Source organism: Motacilla alba, chromosome 19 (assembly GCF_015832195.1).
Source record: "Motacilla alba alba isolate MOTALB_02 chromosome 19, Motacilla_alba_V1.0_pri, whole genome shotgun sequence".
In the NCBI taxonomy this organism is placed as follows: domain Eukaryota; kingdom Metazoa; phylum Chordata; class Aves; order Passeriformes; family Motacillidae; genus Motacilla; species Motacilla alba.
This window is the reverse complement of record NC_052034.1, coordinates 5,079,583-5,100,983: the sequence shown is the minus strand read 5'-3', so window position 1 is coordinate 5,100,983 and position 21,401 is coordinate 5,079,583. Positions and strand designations below refer to the sequence as shown.

The 21,401-nt window shown below is 48.6% G+C and overlaps 2 protein-coding genes across 3 annotated transcripts in view; one reads left to right on the top strand and one right to left on the bottom strand.

Annotated features, from left to right (window-relative positions):
- The window catches only part of LRRC75A (leucine rich repeat containing 75A), a 65,703-nt gene that overhangs the window by 26,431 nt on the left and 17,871 nt on the right, over positions 1-21,401 (top strand). For both annotated transcript variants that reach the window (XM_038157710.1, XM_038157712.1), the window contains exon 3: positions 14,575-14,687. In XM_038157710.1, coding sequence (XP_038013638.1) covers positions 14,575-14,687 — 113 coding nt within the window. The remainder of the gene's footprint in view (positions 1-14,574; positions 14,688-21,401) is intronic.
- The window catches only part of NCBP3 (nuclear cap binding subunit 3), a 45,581-nt gene continuing 41,462 nt past the window's right edge, over positions 17,283-21,401 (bottom strand). Inside the window, exon 20 of the mRNA XM_038157698.1 lies at positions 17,283-17,848. The gene's annotated coding sequence lies outside the window, so the exon portion shown is untranslated. The remainder of the gene's footprint in view (positions 17,849-21,401) is intronic.

Sequence of the window (21,401 nt, the reverse complement as noted above, 5' to 3'; positions counted from 1 at the left end):
GAGAGTGGAAGCAAAGTGGATTTTGCCCTGGGTGGATGGAAGCTCTGTTTTCCTGTCATTTGAGCAATTTCTGTGTGGCCACATCCTTGGCTCTGATATCTTTTCCTGCCTGAGCTCTAAACTGATCAGGTTTTCGGGATGGCTTTGATTCCAGGAACTATCACCCATGAAAACAAGAAAACATGGAAAGGAAAAGTGGTGGTTGTGACCTGGATGGAATAATCTATTTCTAACTCTCCTTCAGCCCTGTGGAGTAAGGACTTAACTTACAAATGATACTGAGGTTTTTATGTCCTGCATTTTTTAAAACGTGTTATTTCTATCAGGGCTAAAACGAGCATTTTTCTTCTCATTTACCCTCCCCCTGTGCTGTGCCATGTGGCTAAAAAGTGTATTAATAACCTCAGTTTGTGCAGGATGAAGATAATCAGGGCACCACGACCACCAGCTCAGGGCCTTGATCCCCAATAAATATCCCCATAATCCAGCTCCTCTGCCACATGTGTTATTATTTGAGCTGGAATTCAAATTATCATTCCAAGCTCCTGACATCAAGTTTGGTTTTCAGCCTTATGAGATGAAATTATGGGTATGAAGTGGTGCCACGTTGAGGGACACTCCAGCTCAGAGTGATCTTGTCGACCCCAGTGAGATTTTTACCTTTCCCTTTTGCTCTGAGGTGTGCAAGGACAATCCCACAGAGCTCTCAGATTCCTAAGTGCTATTAGAACACTGAGCATTATTTGTTTTCTGCTTTTAGAAGCAACATAAAAGGAGCTGATCTATTAACAAAACCCCTCTAAACCCCCAAAATATGATATAAAAGCAGAGGGGATGATGAGGATTCAACTTAGTTCTGTATTAATGGCTCTTTCTGGGTAGTTTTGTGGTTTTTGCTGGTCTTGCTTCAAATGTGAAGATCCCTCTTTGTGGGTATTTAGGACATCTGCAATATTTGAAGATGTCCTGAAGAAGGAAAAATCTGGAAAGCTCAGACCCCATTGAGAGCAGCTCTGGTTCTTTGCTGACTTGATATCCTGCTATTTGCTCTGCAAAAAGAGAGATGTTCCTTCCCTAAAGCTTTTGTGTGAGAGCTGAAGCTGAGCTGAGTGCCTGGGAAATTGGGGGAAATTGCACTTTGCAGGGGTTTTAAGCACGAAATCTGAAAGGGAATAATGGCAAGGTCTGGATGGGCTGTGGTGGTGCCACTACTGGGAATTTACTGGGTTTTTGTGTGAAATGGGACCTGAGCCCTGCTTGATCCTCCTTTGTCCAAATCTTGTGGGGTGTAAGGAAGCCCCTGGATCCTTGTCCCTCCCAGCCTGAGGACTGTGCTCCCCATTTCCATATGAAATTGGAAATGTGACCAGTTAACGACACTCTGATCATAAAATCATTTAGGCTGGAAAAGATTTCACATCATCAAATCCAACCTTGAACCAGCCCAGCACGGCCAAGGTGACTTTTATCAAACTTTTCATCTTTCTGATCCCTTTTTGGGTTGCTTAAGCCCAAAATCTCAAAGCCAGCTGGCAGAATTGCCAGGCCCCCTTTTTGCTCAGCTCCCATAATAACAGGACGACCTTTCCCAACCATCTGCAGAGCCCTGGAAATGCCACAGGGTGGATTTTTATCAGCCTGGAGATGGATTTTTGCAGTGCCTCCCAAATGTCAGGTGCCACGTCACGCAGCAGGGGATGTGCTCATCTTCCCCTCTTTCTTCCCATCTTGGTGACACCAGCTGTGGGTGATGGGCATCATCACGTGGGTTGGATGATTAAAAGATTAAAAAGAGGATTAAAAAATGAACCAGGAGCTGGAAAAGATATTTCAGTTACCTGTGGGTGAGGCTGCAGTTCCCCAGTTCAACGTTCAGTCTTTCCTCAGCACCTCTTCACCCACAGGCTCCCAGGGTGTCCCCAAGGGAAGTGGCAGATGAGGAACCAGCCACCTCATTAAACAGGAACAACACATTTTATTGATCTTTTCTGCTGGTAATTGGCAGTTTTGAGTTCAGCTCGTTTGGGTTTTAATCAGAATATCATTTCCCTCAAAGGCAGGGGAGGGTATGGATTCCCTGCCCCTGGCAGGAGGGTGATTTATTCACCTGAGGAGAGCGTGGTGGGGACCCGGCCCAGGGGATGGCTGGAGGGGAGAGCTGGCACTTGGCTGGGGGTTTTGAGATGCATTTCTAGCCCAACTCACAGCTGTGGGAACACCAAGCAGGAAAATGTTCTGCTGGAAATGTGGGTTTGCAGAAATGAGTGTCCAAAAGGAAACTTTGAGGGCTTCCATAAGGAGTGGTTTCCTCTCTGTTGATAAACCTCTGCTGATGGGTGAGGAATTGATTGTGGCCACATCTGAACTGGTCCAGGCAGCAAAGGCTGCTCACCACCTGCCCAGGGGGGTGAGAGGAGTTTAAACAAATATTGTGACCCCCAATCTGAGCAGTTTTGTGGCTACAATCAGCCCATGTTTCAACCCTGACCTCTGAAGGCTGGCAGTGCCCAGGGCACATTTTGATTCTGCTGCTCTCCTGCAGCATCTGCAGAAGGGATGGAGCTGGTGCCATGGCCAGAGGCTCTGCCCCAAATCCTGCCTTTGCCTCGTGCTGTCGGCTTGAAGAAAAATCCAAAAATCCCCCAAAATTCAGCTTCTTTGCTGGGTACCCCAGTCAGGCTTTGCAGGGGGGTTCAGAGGTGCTGGACTGCACTGAGGATAAACCTCTGGGACTTCCAGCAGCCCTTTCCTTGCAGCTCCCTCCAGCCCTGAATGCGGAATAAAGAGCCCTGTCAGCATTTCACAGCAGGGAGAAGCACTGCCTGGATTTGGGAAGGGCTGTGCACTCAGAACACCTCTGGGGCTTGGAAGCACTCCTGTTTCTAGGGCTAATCCTAGAATTTGAAGAGCTCCTGGCATTTTAGCCTGTCTGCAGCATCACAGCTGCCTTGCCAGGTTATTTCTTGGAGCAAGGAGAAGTTTGTCCCTCTGCTGCTGAGCTCCAAGCTTGCCTTGGCTGCCCCCAGCACGGTCACCTCGCTGGGACAGCTCTGCATCCCTTGGTTTGGCTGTGCCACAGGGCAGAGATGCTTTCCCCCAGATTTGGGGTGTTTCGGGACCCTGTGGGTCTTCTGAACCCCCTCTGGTTCACCCCAGGGGCAGAATGTGCCCTCCTTTCCCTGGGAAACACCAGCTGATGGCTCCTTCCAGAAGGGAGGCACCCTCTGTCTCAATCGGGAAAAAAAAAAAAAAAAAAAAGAAAGAAAGAAAGAAAGAAAGAAAAAGAAAGAAATAAAAGCAAAGAGCTGAGTTTTTGTAAATAGGGAAGGTGCCAGGAGGCTTTCCAGTGATTGCTCTTCCTCGATGGCAGGGACTGGGATTCCTGGCCAAAGTCCAGCAAGTGATTATCTCCCAGTTTGGGCTGTTTGGGGATTTCTAAGAGCTTTATTCCACCCTTCCCATCTTCAAAGAGCTCCGCAGTCGATGGGTAATTTGCTAAATCCTCCTAATTTCTCTGTCACTTTCCTTTTTCCCCTTGCCACCCATCCTGCCAGCACAGCTCCTGGGTCTGCATCCGTGTTTTCACATCTGCTTGGAGCACTTGGAAGGGAACCCTGCTCCCTCCAGCCCCGCTGCATCCCGGAGCTGTTGCTGGGAGAGCTTGGAGACCCTCGGCTGCTCCTTCCTCACCTCTTTTTCCCTTAAAAAAATTCGGAAAATCCCCAGTTGTGCTCTGCCTGTGAGTGGTTCACGAGCTGGAGCTGAGCCTTGTGTCCTTTCCCTGGGATTCACATTAGCAGGGACTGGATGTGAGGGGGTCCTGCCGCCCCTCACCAGGCTCCCAGGGCTGAGAACCCCCAGGGAATGACAGAAATGTCACAAAAATATCCCAGGGACACTCCTGCAGCCATGGGGGGCTGGCCTGGGCTCTGCTTCCCGTGGGATCCCAGCTGATCCGGGCTGGGAAAGGCTCTCTGGGATGTGCTGAATTTGGGACATAAATAACCCAAAAAGCCACATCTGGTTTCACCCTGGAAGCAGAGAGGGGACAGAGGAGGGTGAGTGGTGCCTGCTGGGATGAGATCTGCAGTTCCAAGGGGGATTTTCCCTAAGAAAAGCCAATTTTCCTCTGAGTTTCATCTCCCCTGTGCGTGCTGAGGGGGAAGGCAGTGCCATCTTTCAGGAAAAGGAATGAAATCTTGAAATCAGAGGACAGAGTGGAACAAACACTCCAGAAAGGAGATATGATCAAGTTAAAATGAAATTAAAAAAAAAAAAAAAAAAGCAACAGAGAATTTGAAATGGAGTGACTACAACCAAATAGACTGAGATGAAATGAGGTGCAGTGAAAAGGACCAAAAATTATTCCCATCGAATTCCCAGAAATCAGGGAATAAAGGTAAACAAAGAGACAGAAGAGAAACAGAAGCAATGAAATTTCAAATATAAAACAAACCTGCTACAAAGTGAAACAAGAAAAACAAATGGGATGACATGAAGTGCATAGCAATACCCAATTGATCCTCATTTAAATCAAGATTTCATTCCCTTTCCTGAGAGTGCCATCATCCCCTGAGCACTCTGATTCCAGTGGGGGTTTCTCTCTTCTTCTGTTGTGCACCAGCTGCGAGGATTAACCTGTTGTTTGCTGAGATATTTCCAGAGTAATGAGTAAATCCAGAGTAATCCCTCCTGGATTTTTATCTGTTCCCTTTGTTTCAGGGCAGCTCTATCAGTAGGATACAGATGGATTCAGCATTGAAATTTAGTTGCTCCAGTGATCTTTCCAGTGGCATCAAGTGATCTTCCCATAATGACTTTGTAGCACTCAAGTGGGTCCAGTTTATCAGGAGCGGGGATGCTCCAAGGCCTCCTCCCCACACCTCAGGCAGGTTTTTAGGGCCAGGAAATGCAGCACACACCTCCCTGCTATTCCCCACACTGCTCCCATTCCCCTTTGCTGTGGAAGCTGAGCTGGGTACCCTCCAGCAGCTCTCAGGGAAGATTCTGATATTATTTTTTTTGCAATTTTATCTTCCGTATCCCCCTCAGAGCCGTCTATCACCTCGGATTTTATTGCCTTCTCTAATTGCTTCTCTGAACTCCAAGTGCAATATTACTGCAGGATCCTTTGGAACAACTTCCTGAGCTGCTGCAATCCCGTTCATCTCCTGCTTCTGCCTCTCTTGATAAGCCCCATTGTACATTGCTTTTCATTTTGGTGTGTCAACACCGAGGCTGAGGCTTTGCACTTTGGTCTTTCAGCAAAGCAGATTGGAGGAAAATGTGAAAAATTGGGTTCCACTCCTTCCCTTTGTTTCTACAGATTTTGCCTTTCAGTGTTCTGCCACTGCTGCAGCTTCATCAGCTCCTAATTTGGGCTAATTCAGGGTTTAATTGCTGGGTGTCCTGAGGGAGCACTCGGTGCTGGTGGGATGCCCATGGGTTTGTGGTGGCAGAACTGGAATTTTAAGAGTTGCAAAAGGAGCAAATCCTCTCCTGAGAGCTCAAGAATGAACCTGGCTGGTGTTGGGGAGAGGTGAGCACCCTCCCCATCCCCGCAGCCGGGACATGATGGGGAGCTGTGACAATCCCACTCCTTTGGGGTTTCCACCTTTGGTAGATTTGCCTGGAATCAGAGGATTTGGGGGTTTGCTCAGTCATGAAGTTAAAACAAGTGCCGTGCTCAGTGCTGGGTTAACGTGATGATGGGACCTCCTGGAGATGGGCCGGGCAGGTCCCCTCAGGTGACAGCCTGGCTGTCCCTGCAGAGCCCTCCTGCCCACAAGTGCAGCCCAGTCCCATTTTGCACCAGTTGCTGCCTTTCCCCTTCATTGAGTTTTATGCTGCTGTCAAGCAGGACTCCACAAAATGTTAATTTTGCCCTGGCACGGAGCCCCTGCCATCTGCTCCAGGACACCTTCAGCTGCCAGAGTGTCAGGCTGCTCCAAAAAGGTGGTGAAGGGCCAGAAGTGCTGCTCAGGGTCTGTATTCTCACCCTGCTCTGCAGCTAATTAGAGCCACAACCTTTAATTATTCCTCCCTTTTTGAGTTCGTTGTGCAGTCCTTACCTGCAGACCTGGGTTTGGAATTTCACTGGATGGTTTTCTACCTGGCTTTGGGGGTTGCCAGGTGATGGATGGGGTGAGTTTTCTGATCAGCATCTCCAAAATTCTCCTTCCTGTGCAAAAAGGGTGCTGCTGGATGGGAAATTTAGTGGGGTTTCTAATAAGGTTTTATCAAAATCTAAGTTTTGCTTGATAGAAGATTGGTTCTTCTCCTCCTTAAAAACAAACAAACAAAAAAAAAACCAAACAAAAAAACCCCCAAAAAAACCAAAAAACAGACAAAAAAAAAAAAAAAAAACCACCAAAAAAACCCAAGCCCTTTTTCTTTGGCTTTTATTTATGCTACTTCAGATTTTACCTCTTTTACCTTCATTTTTCATTTTTTACCTTCCCAAGAGGGAAATTTTGGTCAGATTTTACCTCTTTTACCTCTTTTTCCTCTTTTACATTCTTTAAGAGGGGATTTTTGGTGGTAAAACCTCTATCCAAGCAAAGCAGAAGGACGGGAGTGAGGTTTCTGCTGTGGACAGCATTCCCTATCCAAACAGCATCTGGAGCTGTTTGCTGGGTTTGCATTGTTTCTCTGCAGCTTTTATGTCTTTTATTTCTGTTTCTGTGCATCTTTTAACATTCTCTCAGTAAGATTTCCACAAACTACCAGGATTTCCTAATATTTGGAGTAGTTTGAGATGAAACCCCCCCCAAAATAGGTGATGTAGGATCTGATTTGATGCTGGGCTCTGATTGTGTGTAAGCCTTGTGGCTCCAGAGTAATCATTGCAAAATATGACCAAAAAAAACCCCCAAAAACCCCTCATTCTTATTAAAATGGCCCTTATTAAATTGCTTAAGTTCCTCCTCTAATTTGAATTAAACCAGACATGATTTATTTTCAAAAGCTTTTCTGCTCTGAGCTACAGGGTGGTCAAATTGATCAGCCCTATAGCCACGTTGTCACTTTATTTAGAATTTATTTTGGGGGATCTATCACTCCACTATGCCAACATCTGCTTCCCTTTGGGCATCACCCACATCACCCCTCATCCTCCACGCACCAAATCCTCTTCCCACAGGAGCCTGAAATGAGGGAAGGGGAATTGCAAGGCCCTCACGGTGATATTTTAAGGACACCTCCCTGGAGAGCTCCTCCAGGGGGGATTTTTCATGCCCTGCCCAAGGAACTCGGCCATGAAAGAGGAGGGATTTGGGATTTGGGATTTGGAACTTGGGGTGGATCCCCTCCTGCACACCTGGATGGGGTTGTAGGTAGGAACAGTCACCAATCCCTGCGTTCACCTCCTGTCTCTTGGGATGTTTTTGGGAATGGTGGTGGATTTCAATCTTTTCCCACCTTCTGATCTCACAGGATTTGCTGGAGAAAACTCCATTAGGACTTGCAAAGGGAAATCTGGGACTGGCTGCAGCACAGATGTCTGCAAGCAACAATAGGCTGAGCTCAGCCCCATGCTCTGAGAGCAGAGGGGGAGGGACAAAAAGAAGAAGAAAGGGAAGGGAAAAAGCAAAGCAGAAAATCATTAGATGACTTCAGCCCCTCGTGACAACATCAAAAGGGAAGAGTCGTAAATTCGGATCCCATTAAAGCCGGGGGAGCAGGAAAAGCCGTTTTGGGGCCGCAGCTGCAGGTTTGGGGTGGGCAGAGCTCTGGCCTGGGCTTGTGGGGTTCATCCTCTGTGCACTGGGGGTGCTGGACACGGCCTTCCCTCCCTGATTCCCTGACACCAGGGGGTGTTTGGGGGTCTCCATTCCCACTGTGGGGATCTCACAGGGTGTGAAGCCCTCACACATGGGGCCATTTCCACATTTCCTCTTTGTTTTGCTCTCATCCTTTCCAAACCCCAAGGTCTGTCCCTACCCCAGCTCGAGTCCCTGGGGATTTGCCTCCTGCTAATTTGGGATAACTGATTGGATACACATTAAAGCCATTGAGGATTCTCTCCCCTGGGGCTTCCCAGGGCATGTCTCACTCTTTTATGCCTTTGTTTAACTGGATAATAATTCCATTTATCATGTGAACATTTTTTTGTGTGTGTGTGTGTGTTTCAACCACTTGAGGTTTTTTTGTTTAATAATCCAAACTATTATCCTATTGTCCTAGCTGATCATCCAAGACAAAAGAAAAAAAACCCAAGGAGGAGGATTTGGAAGGAAATATCTCATTCTCTTTATTTTAAAGGTGAAATAGGTCATGTTTTAAGGTTCATTGTCTGCTGAACTGCATGAAAAGCAAAAATCTTGACTGAGGGATCCCCACACCATATATTTCCTGGGCAGGGAATGGGGTTCCCAGGATAAGTGTGGTCTGTGCCTGGACGGAGCTGCTCGTGCCTCACAGCTGCAAATCCTGCAGCGCCCAGAAAGGGATGTTACAAGTGTGACAAGTCTTCTAAAGCAACCACAAAAGGGGAGGGGGAAAAAAATCTGACAATTTTTTAATGGATTTGGGGAGGCCAGGGAGTTCTCATTTTTAAGATATGCAGGACAGCACGTTTTGACTTCAGATTGATTGTGAGTGACAGAAATGTGGGAACTGTGTAATAACGCTGGGGGAAGAAAATCCTGTTGCTTCCTCGCAGCCCCCAGACAATGGCTAATTGTTCTAATTTGGGTCACTCCCCTGCTGTGCTGCAGCAGGAATCCTTCACCAGGGCTCTTTAATCATTAACGTTGGCCTCTTTTCCACGGTGCTTGGCCCCGGTGCAGCCCCCAGGGCTCTGTCCATCCCCAGGGATTCTGCTCCTGGAGGAGTAGCAGGGATTCATTTTTTAATGAAAACAAATTAATTTGCTGTAACATCTTGATCACCTCCTTTGCGTCCTCCTCCTCTCCTTTGGAGCAGCCCTGAAATCCAGTTTGGGGACCCAAATCTTGCCCATGAGGTGATGCAGGGAGGGCAGGCAGTGACTCCAGGGTTATTTATCTGCAGTGGAACCACGGCCCTGCTCATCCCAGGGTTGTTTTTCCGTGGTGAAATCCCTCTGCCCTACGGAAAAGCCAGGAAGGTGCCCAGGAGTGGTGAAAGGGGCTGCACAGGTGCTGGGTGATGCCTCAGCCACGGGATCAGGGCTCCCTGCAGGTTTGGCAGGACACAAATCCCAACTCCCAGCCTCTGCCTGCTCCCAGTTATCCCTGGTGTGAGAAATGACACTCACTTCAGGGAATTTAAAAGGTTTATTAAAACCTTATCAAAAATACAACAGAAGACTGAATAGAGAAAATATTATGGTGCTGGGAGCAAGGAATTTTTCCCACCATGTGGGAAAACGATGGAGGTCTCACCTTTTAACCCTTTAGCCCCTCCCAAAGTTCTGCCCACTGACTCCCTCTGTGCTGCCCAGTGGTGGAGATGATTCCTTAAATCTTGATTGGAGCTCAGCTGCTGCCACAGTAACGAGTGACCCTCCCAAATGTCCCAAACCCAGGCCACCCCCTAATAACAGCACGAGGGGGTAAAACACAGCTATAAATCTAGAAAACTTCTCTTAACATATATACATGATATTTGCCTTTTAATTGTGAGACTAAACCATCACATTGCTCATTTATCACACTGGTTTGACCAATTCCCATTTCTTCACCCAGAGCAGCAGGAGCCTGGTGGTCCCCAGCACAAGCCTGGGCCACCCCATCCTTTCTGGGGACACACAGGGCTTGGCTGGTGCCTCTTTTCCTTGTTTTCCTGCTGAGCAAATCCCATTGGAGCAGGGCTGGCTGGGGACTGCGCAGTGCCACAAATCCCATTCCCAGCTGAAATCTGTTAAGGGATTCAAATCCCCTTGATCTCCAGCTCCTCCCAGCAGCCCTCTCCTTCTGCAGAGGGCTGGAGCAGAGCAGGAATGATGGGGAAAGAGGCCCTTGGCAGGGAAATCCCCTGCTCCCAGCCCTCCCTGCATCCCTCCTGTGCTCCACGACTCATCCAAAGGTCAGGAATTGTGCTGGGGCTCTGCCAGCTTGGAGAGGACACGATCCAGTGGAAGGCATTGCCCAAAATCTGCTCCCCTGAGCTGAGTCTTGCAAAGCTGGGCTTTGTGAGCTCCTTGAGTCATCCCGAGGCTGCTGCCTGGAATTGCTCAGCAGGGCACAACCTCTCCTCAGAGCTTTCCAGCGTGGATGGAAGGGGAAGAGGGACCTGTGCAGCATTCCTGCTCCTCCCAGGAGCTGATTTTGATGCCTTTCTGGGCCGCCTAAAAACAGAGGCCAGACAGAATTAAGGCAATAAAAAGCAGTTTATTTGTGTTTATTGAAGGGCCTTCAGGTACATTTTAGGGCAGATGAAGTCCCCCAAAATGGATGTGGGGTCACGGGTTTTTATACTTTTATAATTTTGGTCCATTTGCATATTGGGGGTTAATCTTCCAATTACAGCTTCAGGTTATGAAGTTATTTACCCCCAGTTTGCTCCCCCCAACTCACTTTTATTTACATTTCTCAGGGTCTGAGGCAGTGAGGTGTCCTTGATTCCCAGGCCTGGACAGGAATTCTGTCTAACCAAAAGGGGAGAACAGGAGCTCACACTGAATATGGAGTTTACAGTTACACACTAAAGAACTGCAGGATTACAAATATATGAAAATATAACAGCTAAAATCTCAAGGGATCCATTTAGGTGCTGCCCACAGCATTTTTGCTGTGTGTGACCCAGGATTCTCTCTCTGCAGGAGCTGTAGAGGTGCAAGATCGTGGCGGTGGGAACAGATTCCTGGATATTCCCAGATGTGTGGCTGATGGATCTCTAGGAGCTCAGCTGGGGGCTCCTCGCCAGCATTCATCAGCTGGCTGGGAGCTCAGTGCTCAGGAAAAGGGCACATCCCAGCTTTTTTTCCTGCCAACAGCATCAGCTGGGAAGGCTGGACTCTGTGTGTGTGTGGTCTGTCTCATCTCCCCAGCCCTGCCATGCAGTGTTCCTCCCAGAGTTTGAGAACCAGATAAAAAATGCACATTCCCACCCGCTGTGGATGTTAGAGGGGCCACATCTTGTGTGATGCTTTTCCTGTGTGTTATTTCAGGAGCGTTTGCTGCTGGGATTGGGCTCTGGTGGTGAGAAAATGCAATTTTTGTGCTTGGTTGATGTCCTTTCCATGGAAAGGGCACTTGGGGTTTCCCAAAACCCAGCCCTGTGGGATTCAGGCTCTGCAGGTTGAGGTTTCCCTGCCCTCTGACCACAAAAAAAATCAGCTTTATATTCCTTGACCTTCCATGAGTGACGTGATGCAGACTGATGGAGATGTGGCAGAAAGAGCTTTTGGCCTGGATTTTGATGTTGTGGGAAGTGCTTCACCCCTGGAAGCAGCAGAATCTGCCCAAAGGGGTTTGTTGCTTTTTTTCCATCATTCCTGAGGGTGCAGGGCAGAGATATTATCCCAAGGCAGAGGGAGCATCCCACAGGAATTCTTGGCATCATCCCTCCGCCAGGCTAATCCCCTCACCCTGGGGGTCTCCCCATTTTCCAGCGAGGTTCAGGCTGATTTTTAAGCTTATTTTTAAGCTGATTTTTACGCTGATTCCCTTTCCAAACAAGCTCTTGGGCTCAGTCCCACCAGGGTGTGTGTGTCAGCTGCAATTATTTCCTGATTATTTCCAATTATTTCCTGAGAGCTTTTGTTTGGAGCCCTTGGCGTGGCACCAGCAAAGTGCCTTCTCCTGCTCTGGGGAGGAATTGCAGAGTTTTGGGTAAAAACCTAAAAACTGGGGGTTCCTGAAGCACAGAGTTTGTGTCTCACCTACGGGAATGAGATATGCAGAAGGAAGGAGCCCATCCTGTGCCTTAGGAGGGCTCTGAAATGGGAATTTTGTTTATTATTATATATAATTTTTTATCTACAGAGTTGATGTGTGCAGGAATCATGTCCTTTAAATCATTCATTAAACCCCTCAAAATAGAAATATCCCAGGACCTGCAGGGCTTGGGAGTTGAGCTTGTGAAGAAAAAGGGCTGAAAGGGTCGGGATGGCCATGGAAGGATGAGCTGGATGTGGAGAAAGGATTAAAATATTCCTGTAGCAGCATGGATGGGCTGGGTTTGCTGAGCTGAACTCCTTCGGGCTGAATTATTCAGGAATTGGTTTGATGGGAAGTTCAGGCCTGAGCTTCCCTCGGCCATCTGGAGGTCTGGGAGCTGCTTGAGGGGAAAAACACCTCATCAAAAACCTCAAAAAACCTCATTGGAGAGGCAAGATGGCCGTGACACACCTGAACCAGCAAAAATTTGTGGGTTTTATTTTTATTTTTTAAATTTATTTCTCAGCTTCTCCACGTTCCTCTTGTGAATCATTTCACTTCCCCAACAGTTCAGCTGGGATAAGGCTGGAGACAGCTTGAATTGTCTCTTGCAGGGTTATTTTAGAGGAAATTTGCGGCACAAAACGCCAGCCCCGTGTCCTTCCCCCTCACGGTTTTAGCACATTGTTTCCTTTTCAACGCCACTTCTTCCAGGGAGGCCTCGGAGCTGGAAACCCCCCCTCATCCCTGAGGGTGCCCTCTGCTTTTGGGGGCTGCTGCAGTGCTTAAAAATGAAAAATAAAATTTTTTAAAAAGCAGATGAAATGAAAGCTGCTGGCACCTGGCAGGTAAAAAAAAAAAAAAATAAAAATACAGGGAGGTGTCAAAATGCGTGGTGTTTTCTTCTCAAGCTGGGGCGGGTGCTTCCACAGCCGGGGAGGTGTTGCTGGCAGTGTTGCCTTCCCAAAATGTTTGGAGGCTCTAATTAAAGAACTGCCTGCTTTTCCAGGCTTTCCAGTGGGAAACATGAGGTAAAATCTTGCTTTTCTTAATTTTCTCAGTGTTCATTCTGCAGGCTGAGCCTCCCAGGGTTGGTCCAGGCCCGGGGCTGGTTTTTGCCGCAGGGCCTGCAGTGGGAGAGGAGCTGTGGGAACTCCTGAGGGATGAAATTTGTGGGATAAAAACGCAGATTTTGGGTTCAGCATGGTGGTGAAAGAGGTGTTGAAAAGCAAGGGTTTAAATGTGCTCCTATAAACGCAGATTTCCTGAGAATCAGAGGCTCAGGTGGGAAGTGGCTCCTGGTGCCCAGGGTTTTCCATAACCCGTGTCCTGCTGGGATCCCTGGATCTGCAGTTTCTACCTGAAATCCCCTGGCACTGCTGCCCTCCGTGCACGTGGAGATGGGCAAGCACCACCCTGGAATTATCAGGGAAAAATCAGCTGGAAAATCAGCTTGTGATTCATGGGAATCACCATGATATATCTGGGAAGAAGCCCTCCCCAGTTTATATCAAGCCTTTGTTCTTAGAGTCAAAACCCACAAATCCTGGCTGATATTTCTGCCCCAGCCACCTGCAGAGATCTCCTGGGTTTGTGGTGGTCGTGTTTCGGGGTTTTTTTCACCCTGAGAAAACCTGCTGTAATTGTTTCCCTGTACACCCCCAAGTGATTTGTCAGAATCCCAATTGCTCCCTGGTAATTCAATATTTATGATGTCTTTATAAGGCCGGTCTCGCTCCACTGACGCAGAGGTGAGGGGGGGAATAAATTGCATAAATTGCATAAATTAGGGTGCAAAAGCTGAGCACTCAGGGAGGATGTGAAGGCAGCAATAATTGGCTGTCCAGGTAGAGGAGATGCAGCACTTCCTCGGGATTCTCCCAGAAAATCCTGAGCCATCCCTGTGGCTGAGCAGCCCAGGCTGACTGTTTATTGTAGGGTTTCCTCTTTAATCCCTGTGTCTTCCCCTAACGATGCAGCATTTTGATAAAACCAGGCAGACAGCACAAATTGTCACATTTTGGATATTTTTTTACCATTATTGATCTTTCAGTCAGGTTCATCTCTGCCTGTGACCTTTCAGAGAGCAAGAGAGGCACTGCAGGATGGGTGGCTGGAATTACTGGAATGGAGATCATCTGTATGAAAATCCTGAGACATGATTGAACAGTCTGGATATTGAGGACTGGGTTTTATTTTACTTTTAGACCCAAGATTCCTAGACCCAAATCCTTAGAAACTTTCAGAGTTCAAGTTTTCCAAGCCCAGTATCCCTTGGGGTGGAAATTTGAGCCAAAATCGAGAAGACGCCTCCTTTCTTAATGTTTTTATTTTTCCTAACAATTAAATGTGAGATTTTCTCTTCCCAAGGCTCCATCAGCTCACAAAGCCTTTGGGAAGCAATTTTTGGTGGTAATGAATGGGCAATTTAACCAAATTTAATCAAGCTCTGCCAAATTTTAGCACTGGAAGCTGTTGTGTGGTGTCAGATGGTAACAGTGGGATAATAACAATATAACAATTATGAATAACGATGATGATGATGATGATGATGATAATAATAATAATAATAATAATAATAATAATAATAATAATTCCTGCAGAATCTTAGCAATCAGAGAGGTTTTTTCCCCCTTTCTAGACAGTTTTAAGGGTGGTGCCTCAGAGCTTCCCAGCTCCCAGCTGGAGCCACTCTGGGCTCAGAGCAGCCCGTGGTTGTGATGGCAATGCTGCAGAGCCCTGACCCCGTGTCCTTTCCATGTTTTTGCAGGAAGGGGACTCCCTGGGAGCCATGGAGAAGCTCTGCAGGCAGCTCACCTACCACCTGAGCCCCCACTCGCAGTGGAGACGCCAGGGCATCATGAAGAGGAAGCCGCAGTCCTGGTGAGTCCCTGCTGGGTCACTGTCCCCAGGCTGGCCTTGCCACCCCTCAGGGCCACCACGGGGCTGGGGACAGTGGGGAGGGGGGCTTTCCACGCTGGTTTTGGGAAATGTGGGAGGTGCCTGTTGCTCCCTGCAGCCACCGGAGGAGCAAATCCACCGGGATGAAGGGAGGTGCTCGGAGCTGGGGTGTCCCAGCCTCCCACCTTGTCCCACCCTCCAGAATCCTCCTTCCTCTCCAATCTCACCAGGATTTCCCACATTTATGGTTCCTTCATGCTCCCCCAGAGTTGATTCCCTCTATTTCCATCTTCCTTTCCCTGTAGCAGAGGAGAACAGCACTTCAGTGCCCGGGGAGGAGGAATGGTCTGAAAAACCTGAGCCATCCATCCTCCAAACATCCCTTGTCTCCCAAACTGCTCCAAGAGCTCCTAATTAGCTGGTAATTAATGTGCAGGCACGTGTCACCATGCACACCGTGGCTTGCAGTTTATATAGAAGGAATTTTGTTGTTAAAAATAGGGAAAAAATAACCCAAATCTCCTCCTCATCCAGCTCCTCAGCAAAGCATTCCCATCTGGTGTCACCCTGGATCCACAGAGCTGAGAAACCTGGGGATGAGGCTGATGAGAATAGAAAGGGCCGCTTGTTTTCCTTATGTTGGGCATTATATATTTATTATTTTTGCTTAAGGAAGCGAGAAATAGCAATAAAGCTGCAATCTGGGAGAGTCAGGATTTGTATCCAGGTGCTGGCTCGTGGTCCCAGGAGAGTTTTGGTTGTAATGGAGCTGTAGTAGGAATTAATCCAATAAAAAAAAACTGGGATAGGTAAAGAGAGGGGAGGAATGTCGTTACAGGAGGAAAAAAAATACGCAAGGAAATAAAGGATTGAGTGGCCAAATAGGATTAGAAGCACATCTCGCAGGGATCTGGCTTATCAACCTCACAAAGTGCTGTCCTGAGAGACCAAAACGTGGAGAAATGTATTTCACTAGCAGCGTTACCCACATTTTTGGTGGGCTTTAAGGTGTATTGATGGCTAAAATCTGCAGTTTCCAATAAAGCAGCAGGACCTGGGGGTGTTTGGCGCTCCCAGGCTGTGTCCCGCGGGCACAGGAGCTGTAATGACCCAGCAGCTCATTACCCTCCGGGGTTTCCTCTTAATTAGAGTAGGAAATGCTCACCCCTTATCACCCCATCGGGGCATTGTTCAAATCACACTGCTGCCGCATCGCCGAGCTCTTTACAGCCCCCAAATCCTTGGAAATGAAAAAACTTCGAGCCCTGCTTTGTGCCCCTCTGTCTTTCATTACCAATCCCTGTCCTTAATCCCCAGCCCGGGTCAGCAGCGGTGTGAGCGCAGCCTCGTGCCCGAGATTTGCCAGGCTTTATCTGCAGCTTTTCCTTGCAGCAGCCGGGAAATAGCTGAGGTTTTCCGGGGCTTTAGGAGCAGGGGCGAGGGTTTGGGATGAGGTTTTCCGGGGCTTTAGGAGCAGGGATGAGGTTTTGGGATGAGGTTTTCCGGGGCTTTAGGAGCAGGGATGAGGTTTTGGGATGAGGTTTTGGCTGTCAGCGAGCCCTGAAGTGACCCAGTGCCAACGTGAGCTGCTGGTTCTGCCCCAGCCAGGCTTTGGAGGGTGGGATTTTCCTGGATTTCTGCTTTAGATGCTCTTTTAGGAGGTGGCTGTGAGTTGAACTCTTTGCTGGAATGCGAAGGCAGTCTTTTGTTAAGGTCTAAATGCCAGAAAACAGGGATTTTCTAGAGAGCATCCTGCTCTGGGCTGGGGTTTCCAAGTGCCCTGTGCTGCTCCCGAGGGAATCGTGAGCTCCCATTCCCAGGGGCTGGCATTGCCCTGACTCAGTCCTGCTGCCCGGTGTTGCAGGAGCTCCCCAGTATCACAGATCCACCCTTTTTTCGTGCGTGTGTTGCAGGGAAAATCGCTTTCCTTCATCCACTCCCACGTATCCATTGCAGGTGGGAATGGGAAGCAGAGCAGCAGCAGGAGGAGGATGGGCACTGAGGATGGAGCTGATTTTTTGGCCGGGCAGAGGGGGAGGCTCTGCTTCCTAATCCCAACTCCTCCCAGGCTGGGTGTGCTCCCTAAATCCAAGCAGACATTCCCAGCCCTGGCACAGCAGCACCCAAAGCTCTGCCAAATGACCTTATTTTTTTGGCACGTTATAAATCTGTCTGGCTCTCCCTCGCTGTCTCCGCGCCTCCCTCGGAATACATTAAACATCCAGGGATGAAAATCGGGGAAAGCCAACGGCAGCAGGATGAAGGCAGCCTGCTAAAGTCATTTCCCTGCGCCTGGCTCTGCCTGGGGACACGATTCCAGCCCTGGAATCTCCCTGCTCCTGCTGCTGCCAAGCGCTCGATGTCAGCATCACAAAGGCAAACCGGGAATCAAAGCTCCCGTTGGGCAGGGAGGGAGGAGGTGTTTCCCAGGGGAAGCCATCCCTGGGGATATCCAGGATATTGTGGTAGGAATGAGCCAGGAATGCAGCAGAGAGGATGGGGCAGTGGGCACCAGCTGAAGGAATATCAAATATTCACATTGGAACTCCAAATTTACATCAGATAAACCCTTTAGGGTTTTTTTTTTTACACACAATTCTTGTAAATGCCCCTGCACGAAGCAGGGGAAGAAATTAGGGTCAAGCAGCTCAGTTTAAATGGAATTAAATGGGGTCAATCTGGGCCTAAATTTGTGTATTTTTTGACCCTGTTGCTGCTCAGAGAAACCCCAAGTGTCCTCACCGGGCTGAGCCAACGTGGCATTTTCTGCACTTTCTAACCCCATTTTTTGTTTCACAGCTCCCAGCCCTCACTGGTGCAAATCCCCCAGTGCTGGCACCTGGAAAGAGCCAGGAGCTGTTCTTTTCTCACTTCTCCTGGGTTTTCCAGGTGTTTTTCCTTAGGTCCAGCCCATTCTTCTCTTTGCCACTTGTCCTTTCTGCTGGTGACAGCTGGACTGAGCCTGAACTCCTTTCACCCTCTGATGTGAAATCATGAGAAATCACCTTGAAAATAGCAGGAAAAGGAAATATTTGGGACAGCTTTTGGGAATGTGGAGGCTCTGTGAGGCTGTGGCAGATTTAACCCCTGGTTACCTGAGGGTTGGATGTTCTCCATGGCGTTTGGCATCCAGGAGCAGAGACCTGTTAGAACAGAAGGTGTTTGGATTTAGTGATGAATTCACAGAGGCTGAGCAGCCTTATTTTGATGGCAGGAATGACATTTTAGCATCCCACTCCTGATTTCATCAGGGGCACAAAACATTTCTGTCCTGCAGGAATGCTGGGTGCTGGGCTTTCATGTTGGCAGTGCCTGCTTGCATTGCTTTACAAAGGAAAAAAATAGTTTAAAAATGAGTTTTCATGGTGGGAGAAGCCCTCTGGAGAACAGAAAGGGAATGTTTGAGGCTGGAAATCCTCCTCTGCTCTGGCAGCTGGTGGGCGAGCGAGAGAAGTTGGAGCTTCTGCAACAAAAGGTCCCTTCAGAGCATCCAGCACAAACCCAGGTGGTGGGAGGAGGCTGGAGCAGGGTCTCCTGGTCATTAAAATCCCATTTCTCTCTCTGTGTGTGTGTGTGTGTGTGTGTGTGTGTGTGTCTGTGTGTGTGCTGGAGCCTCTGGGATGTGTGTGTGGGTGATCCCTTCTCCCTGTGCCCATGGGATGCCATTCCATGGACATTCCACAGCTGTCCCAGGGAGCTGAGGGGACAGAGGATGCTCCAAATGCTCAGAACTCAGTGGTTTGGGGTGGTGGTGAAGTTTCCTACCTTTTGCAGTGGGAAACAGGCAATTCCTAAACCCCTCTGCTCTGTCAGCGTAGCCTGAGGATCTGCAGGTGGAGAAAAGCAAAGTTCTGGTTCCCAGTGGCTTTTCAGGTTGGGATGCTCAGCCCAGGCTCAGAGGCACTCTCTAATAAATACCTAAATGTGATGGGAAGGCCTGGAGCGGCACAGAAATGAGCTAAGATTTTTGGGAGAGAGAGTGGAAAACCTTTGGGAGACACCTGTGGCTTGGTGGAGTTCACACAGGGCTCAGCCAGCGTAATAAATTGGGAATATTTTCTGTGCTTTGGCAGAAATGTTTGGGAATTTGAGGTGCTGAAGAGCAGGAGAGGGCTGGTCCCAGCAGAGCTGTGGGATTTGGCTTTTCCCCACACAGCAAATGAGGAGCTTTGATGGGGTCCAGGGCAAAGAGGTAAAAAAAGAACTTTTTGAGGTACCAATAAGGAATTGGGAGAAAAGGTCGGGTGTAATTTTATCCCAGGAATGCCCTTTTCATCACCTCTGTCCTCCTCACCTCACTCTCCTCCATGGCCATGGGGCATTTCCTCCATCTGCCCAGTTTGGATTTTTATAGCTACTCAAGATGTGGCTTTTCTCTTTCTCTTATGGCTGGGCTGGGAACAAACCCTGATGTGCCCTGTCAGTTGTTCTGCTCCCTCCTCACCGTGCTGCTCTGGGCTGCTGCCCCTTGAGTTTATTCCCTTTGGCACGTGCCAGGCTGCAGGCACAGTCCCTGCTGTGTCTGTGCTCTCTCGTGGGCTGGGTGACTTCCAAGCTGCTCCTTTGCTTTCTGGAAAATCCATTTCCCAAGATATCCGAATGGGAGCAGCATTTGGGGCTGGTCCTTTGCGTGTGCCTGGCTGGGATTTGGGATTTTTTGTGGAACCCCAAAGGATGGGTTTGAGTGGGGTGGGCAGGTTAAGCCTGGGGTTAAATGTGGGAAAATCCCAACCCACTGAAGCTGGGATGCAGCTCCCTGGAGCTCCTTGTTCTGTAGAAATTCCAATTAATCTCTTCTCCTAAAATGCTGTTTAATGTGCACACGTCCCCTCTGGCAACCCCAGGGTTTTGTGACCATGCAGAAACCCTGGTGAAATGTTTTGTCCTGGTGGGAATGGGGTGTGATGTTGGAGGGGAGAGGAGGAGCAGGCCAGCACAGGCTGAGTGGGAAGAAGGGAAGGATTCCATCCAGCTGGAGATGGATTTCTTGAATGAGAGAGGAATTAAAAAAAAAAAAAAAAAAAAAAAGAAAGAAAGCTGTGTCATCTTAACATTTTAAAGTCAATACTGTACAGCACTAAGAGGCTTTGGTGTTAAATAATTCTCTTTTCAGGCTAGTGGGGTATAAATTCAGGGTGCCAGGGTGTCCCTGGTTTGCACTTCATCCCTGGATTGGGGAGGGGATGTCAGGCAGGGAGGGCTGAGCAAAATAGAGGCTGAAAACCAACCCAAGGAATTCCTTTTCCACCCAGTTCTCCCTGCTGAATGGTGCTGAAGGGCCCAAAAGCCCAGAGAATTCAGGACAGGCCATTAAACCCCACAGCTCAGGCTCCAGAGGCTTGGAAGGAAAATGCTCTGATGCTTCTGGTTGAGTTTAAAGAGTCAGAGACTTTTGGCAGGATGAAAGCAGGGCTAAGCTGTGAACAGATGAAGTGCCTCGCGTGGGGGAAAGGTGGAATGCTGCAAATCTGGAGGAGTAAAGATCTGTGAGGGCTGTGGTTGAGAAATAATTCTGTAACGTGTGGCTTGTGGCAATTAGAGGAGCTGCCACCATCGTGGGATCATTAAGGCTGGAGAAACCTTCTGAGATCAAGTCCACCACTAAGCCAAGAACACATCTCCACATCTCTTAAATGCCTCCAGGTATCCTTTAAATAACTTTGAAGGATAAAGGGAGTTATTGTTGATGATATTCTGGGAAAATCTGATTTTTCCTGTGCCTGTTGGAGTGGGAGCTGTAGGATCTGCCCCCTGCTTCCTGGAAAAACTGAGCAAACCACACCAAGCAGGTGCTGCAACCGCTCCTTGCCACTATTTGGCCACCAGACCAGCAGGTTTGGGGTGGAATTGAGTTCTTTTTCCAGCTGATTTGGGCTGGGGGAGAGGTTATCCCTGCCTGTGGGGAGGCTGCAGCTCCTGGCACACCTTGCCCGGCCAGGAGCTGGCATCGACCAAGACCTGCATTTGGAGCTGAACTGTGAATAATTCATGGCCACTGAAATGCCACCCGGGCTGGTGGCACAGGGCTGGCACATCCAAGGGACTTCAGGTGTTCCACTGGCTCAGTGTGTAAAATGAGCCCTGCCCTGCTCCTTGTCTGGGTTGCCCCCGAACTGAAAACAATTGACCCAAACTGCAGACACCATTCCCCCCACACGGATGAACACTGACCCTGACAAAGGCTTGGGTTGCTTTTGCTGCTCCTGTCAGCCAGAAGTGCTGGAAAATAAAGCAGAAACAACCAGAGGCTGGGTTGGGGTGATTTAGAGCAGCAGGACACCCCTCCCCACTGATTTTACCCTCTCACTTTTGCTGCAGCCTTATAAACTTCAGGTATTTAAGGCACTACCTGGGATTTAAAACCTCGATTTCATGCCACCCTCATCCTCCTCTTTCCTCTCTCCTCCTGCAGCCGAATCAAGGAATAATGGTGGTTTTCCTCCCCTCCCACCTCCTTGCACTTGGGTGCTTGTGCCTCCTTAAATGTGTTTTTTTAGTCCGGTGCTTAATTAGAAAAGGCCTTTGATGGTGAAAAGTGTGGGGTTTTAATTTAATTTTTTTTTTTGGTAATAATTACTCCTCTGCTTCTGGGCAGAGTGGAAATGAGATTTTCCATGGACACATGGCGGGGATTATTTAAATCCATCCCCACCACTCGGGCTGCAGGGCCGGGAACCAACCGGCAGAAATTGTTAT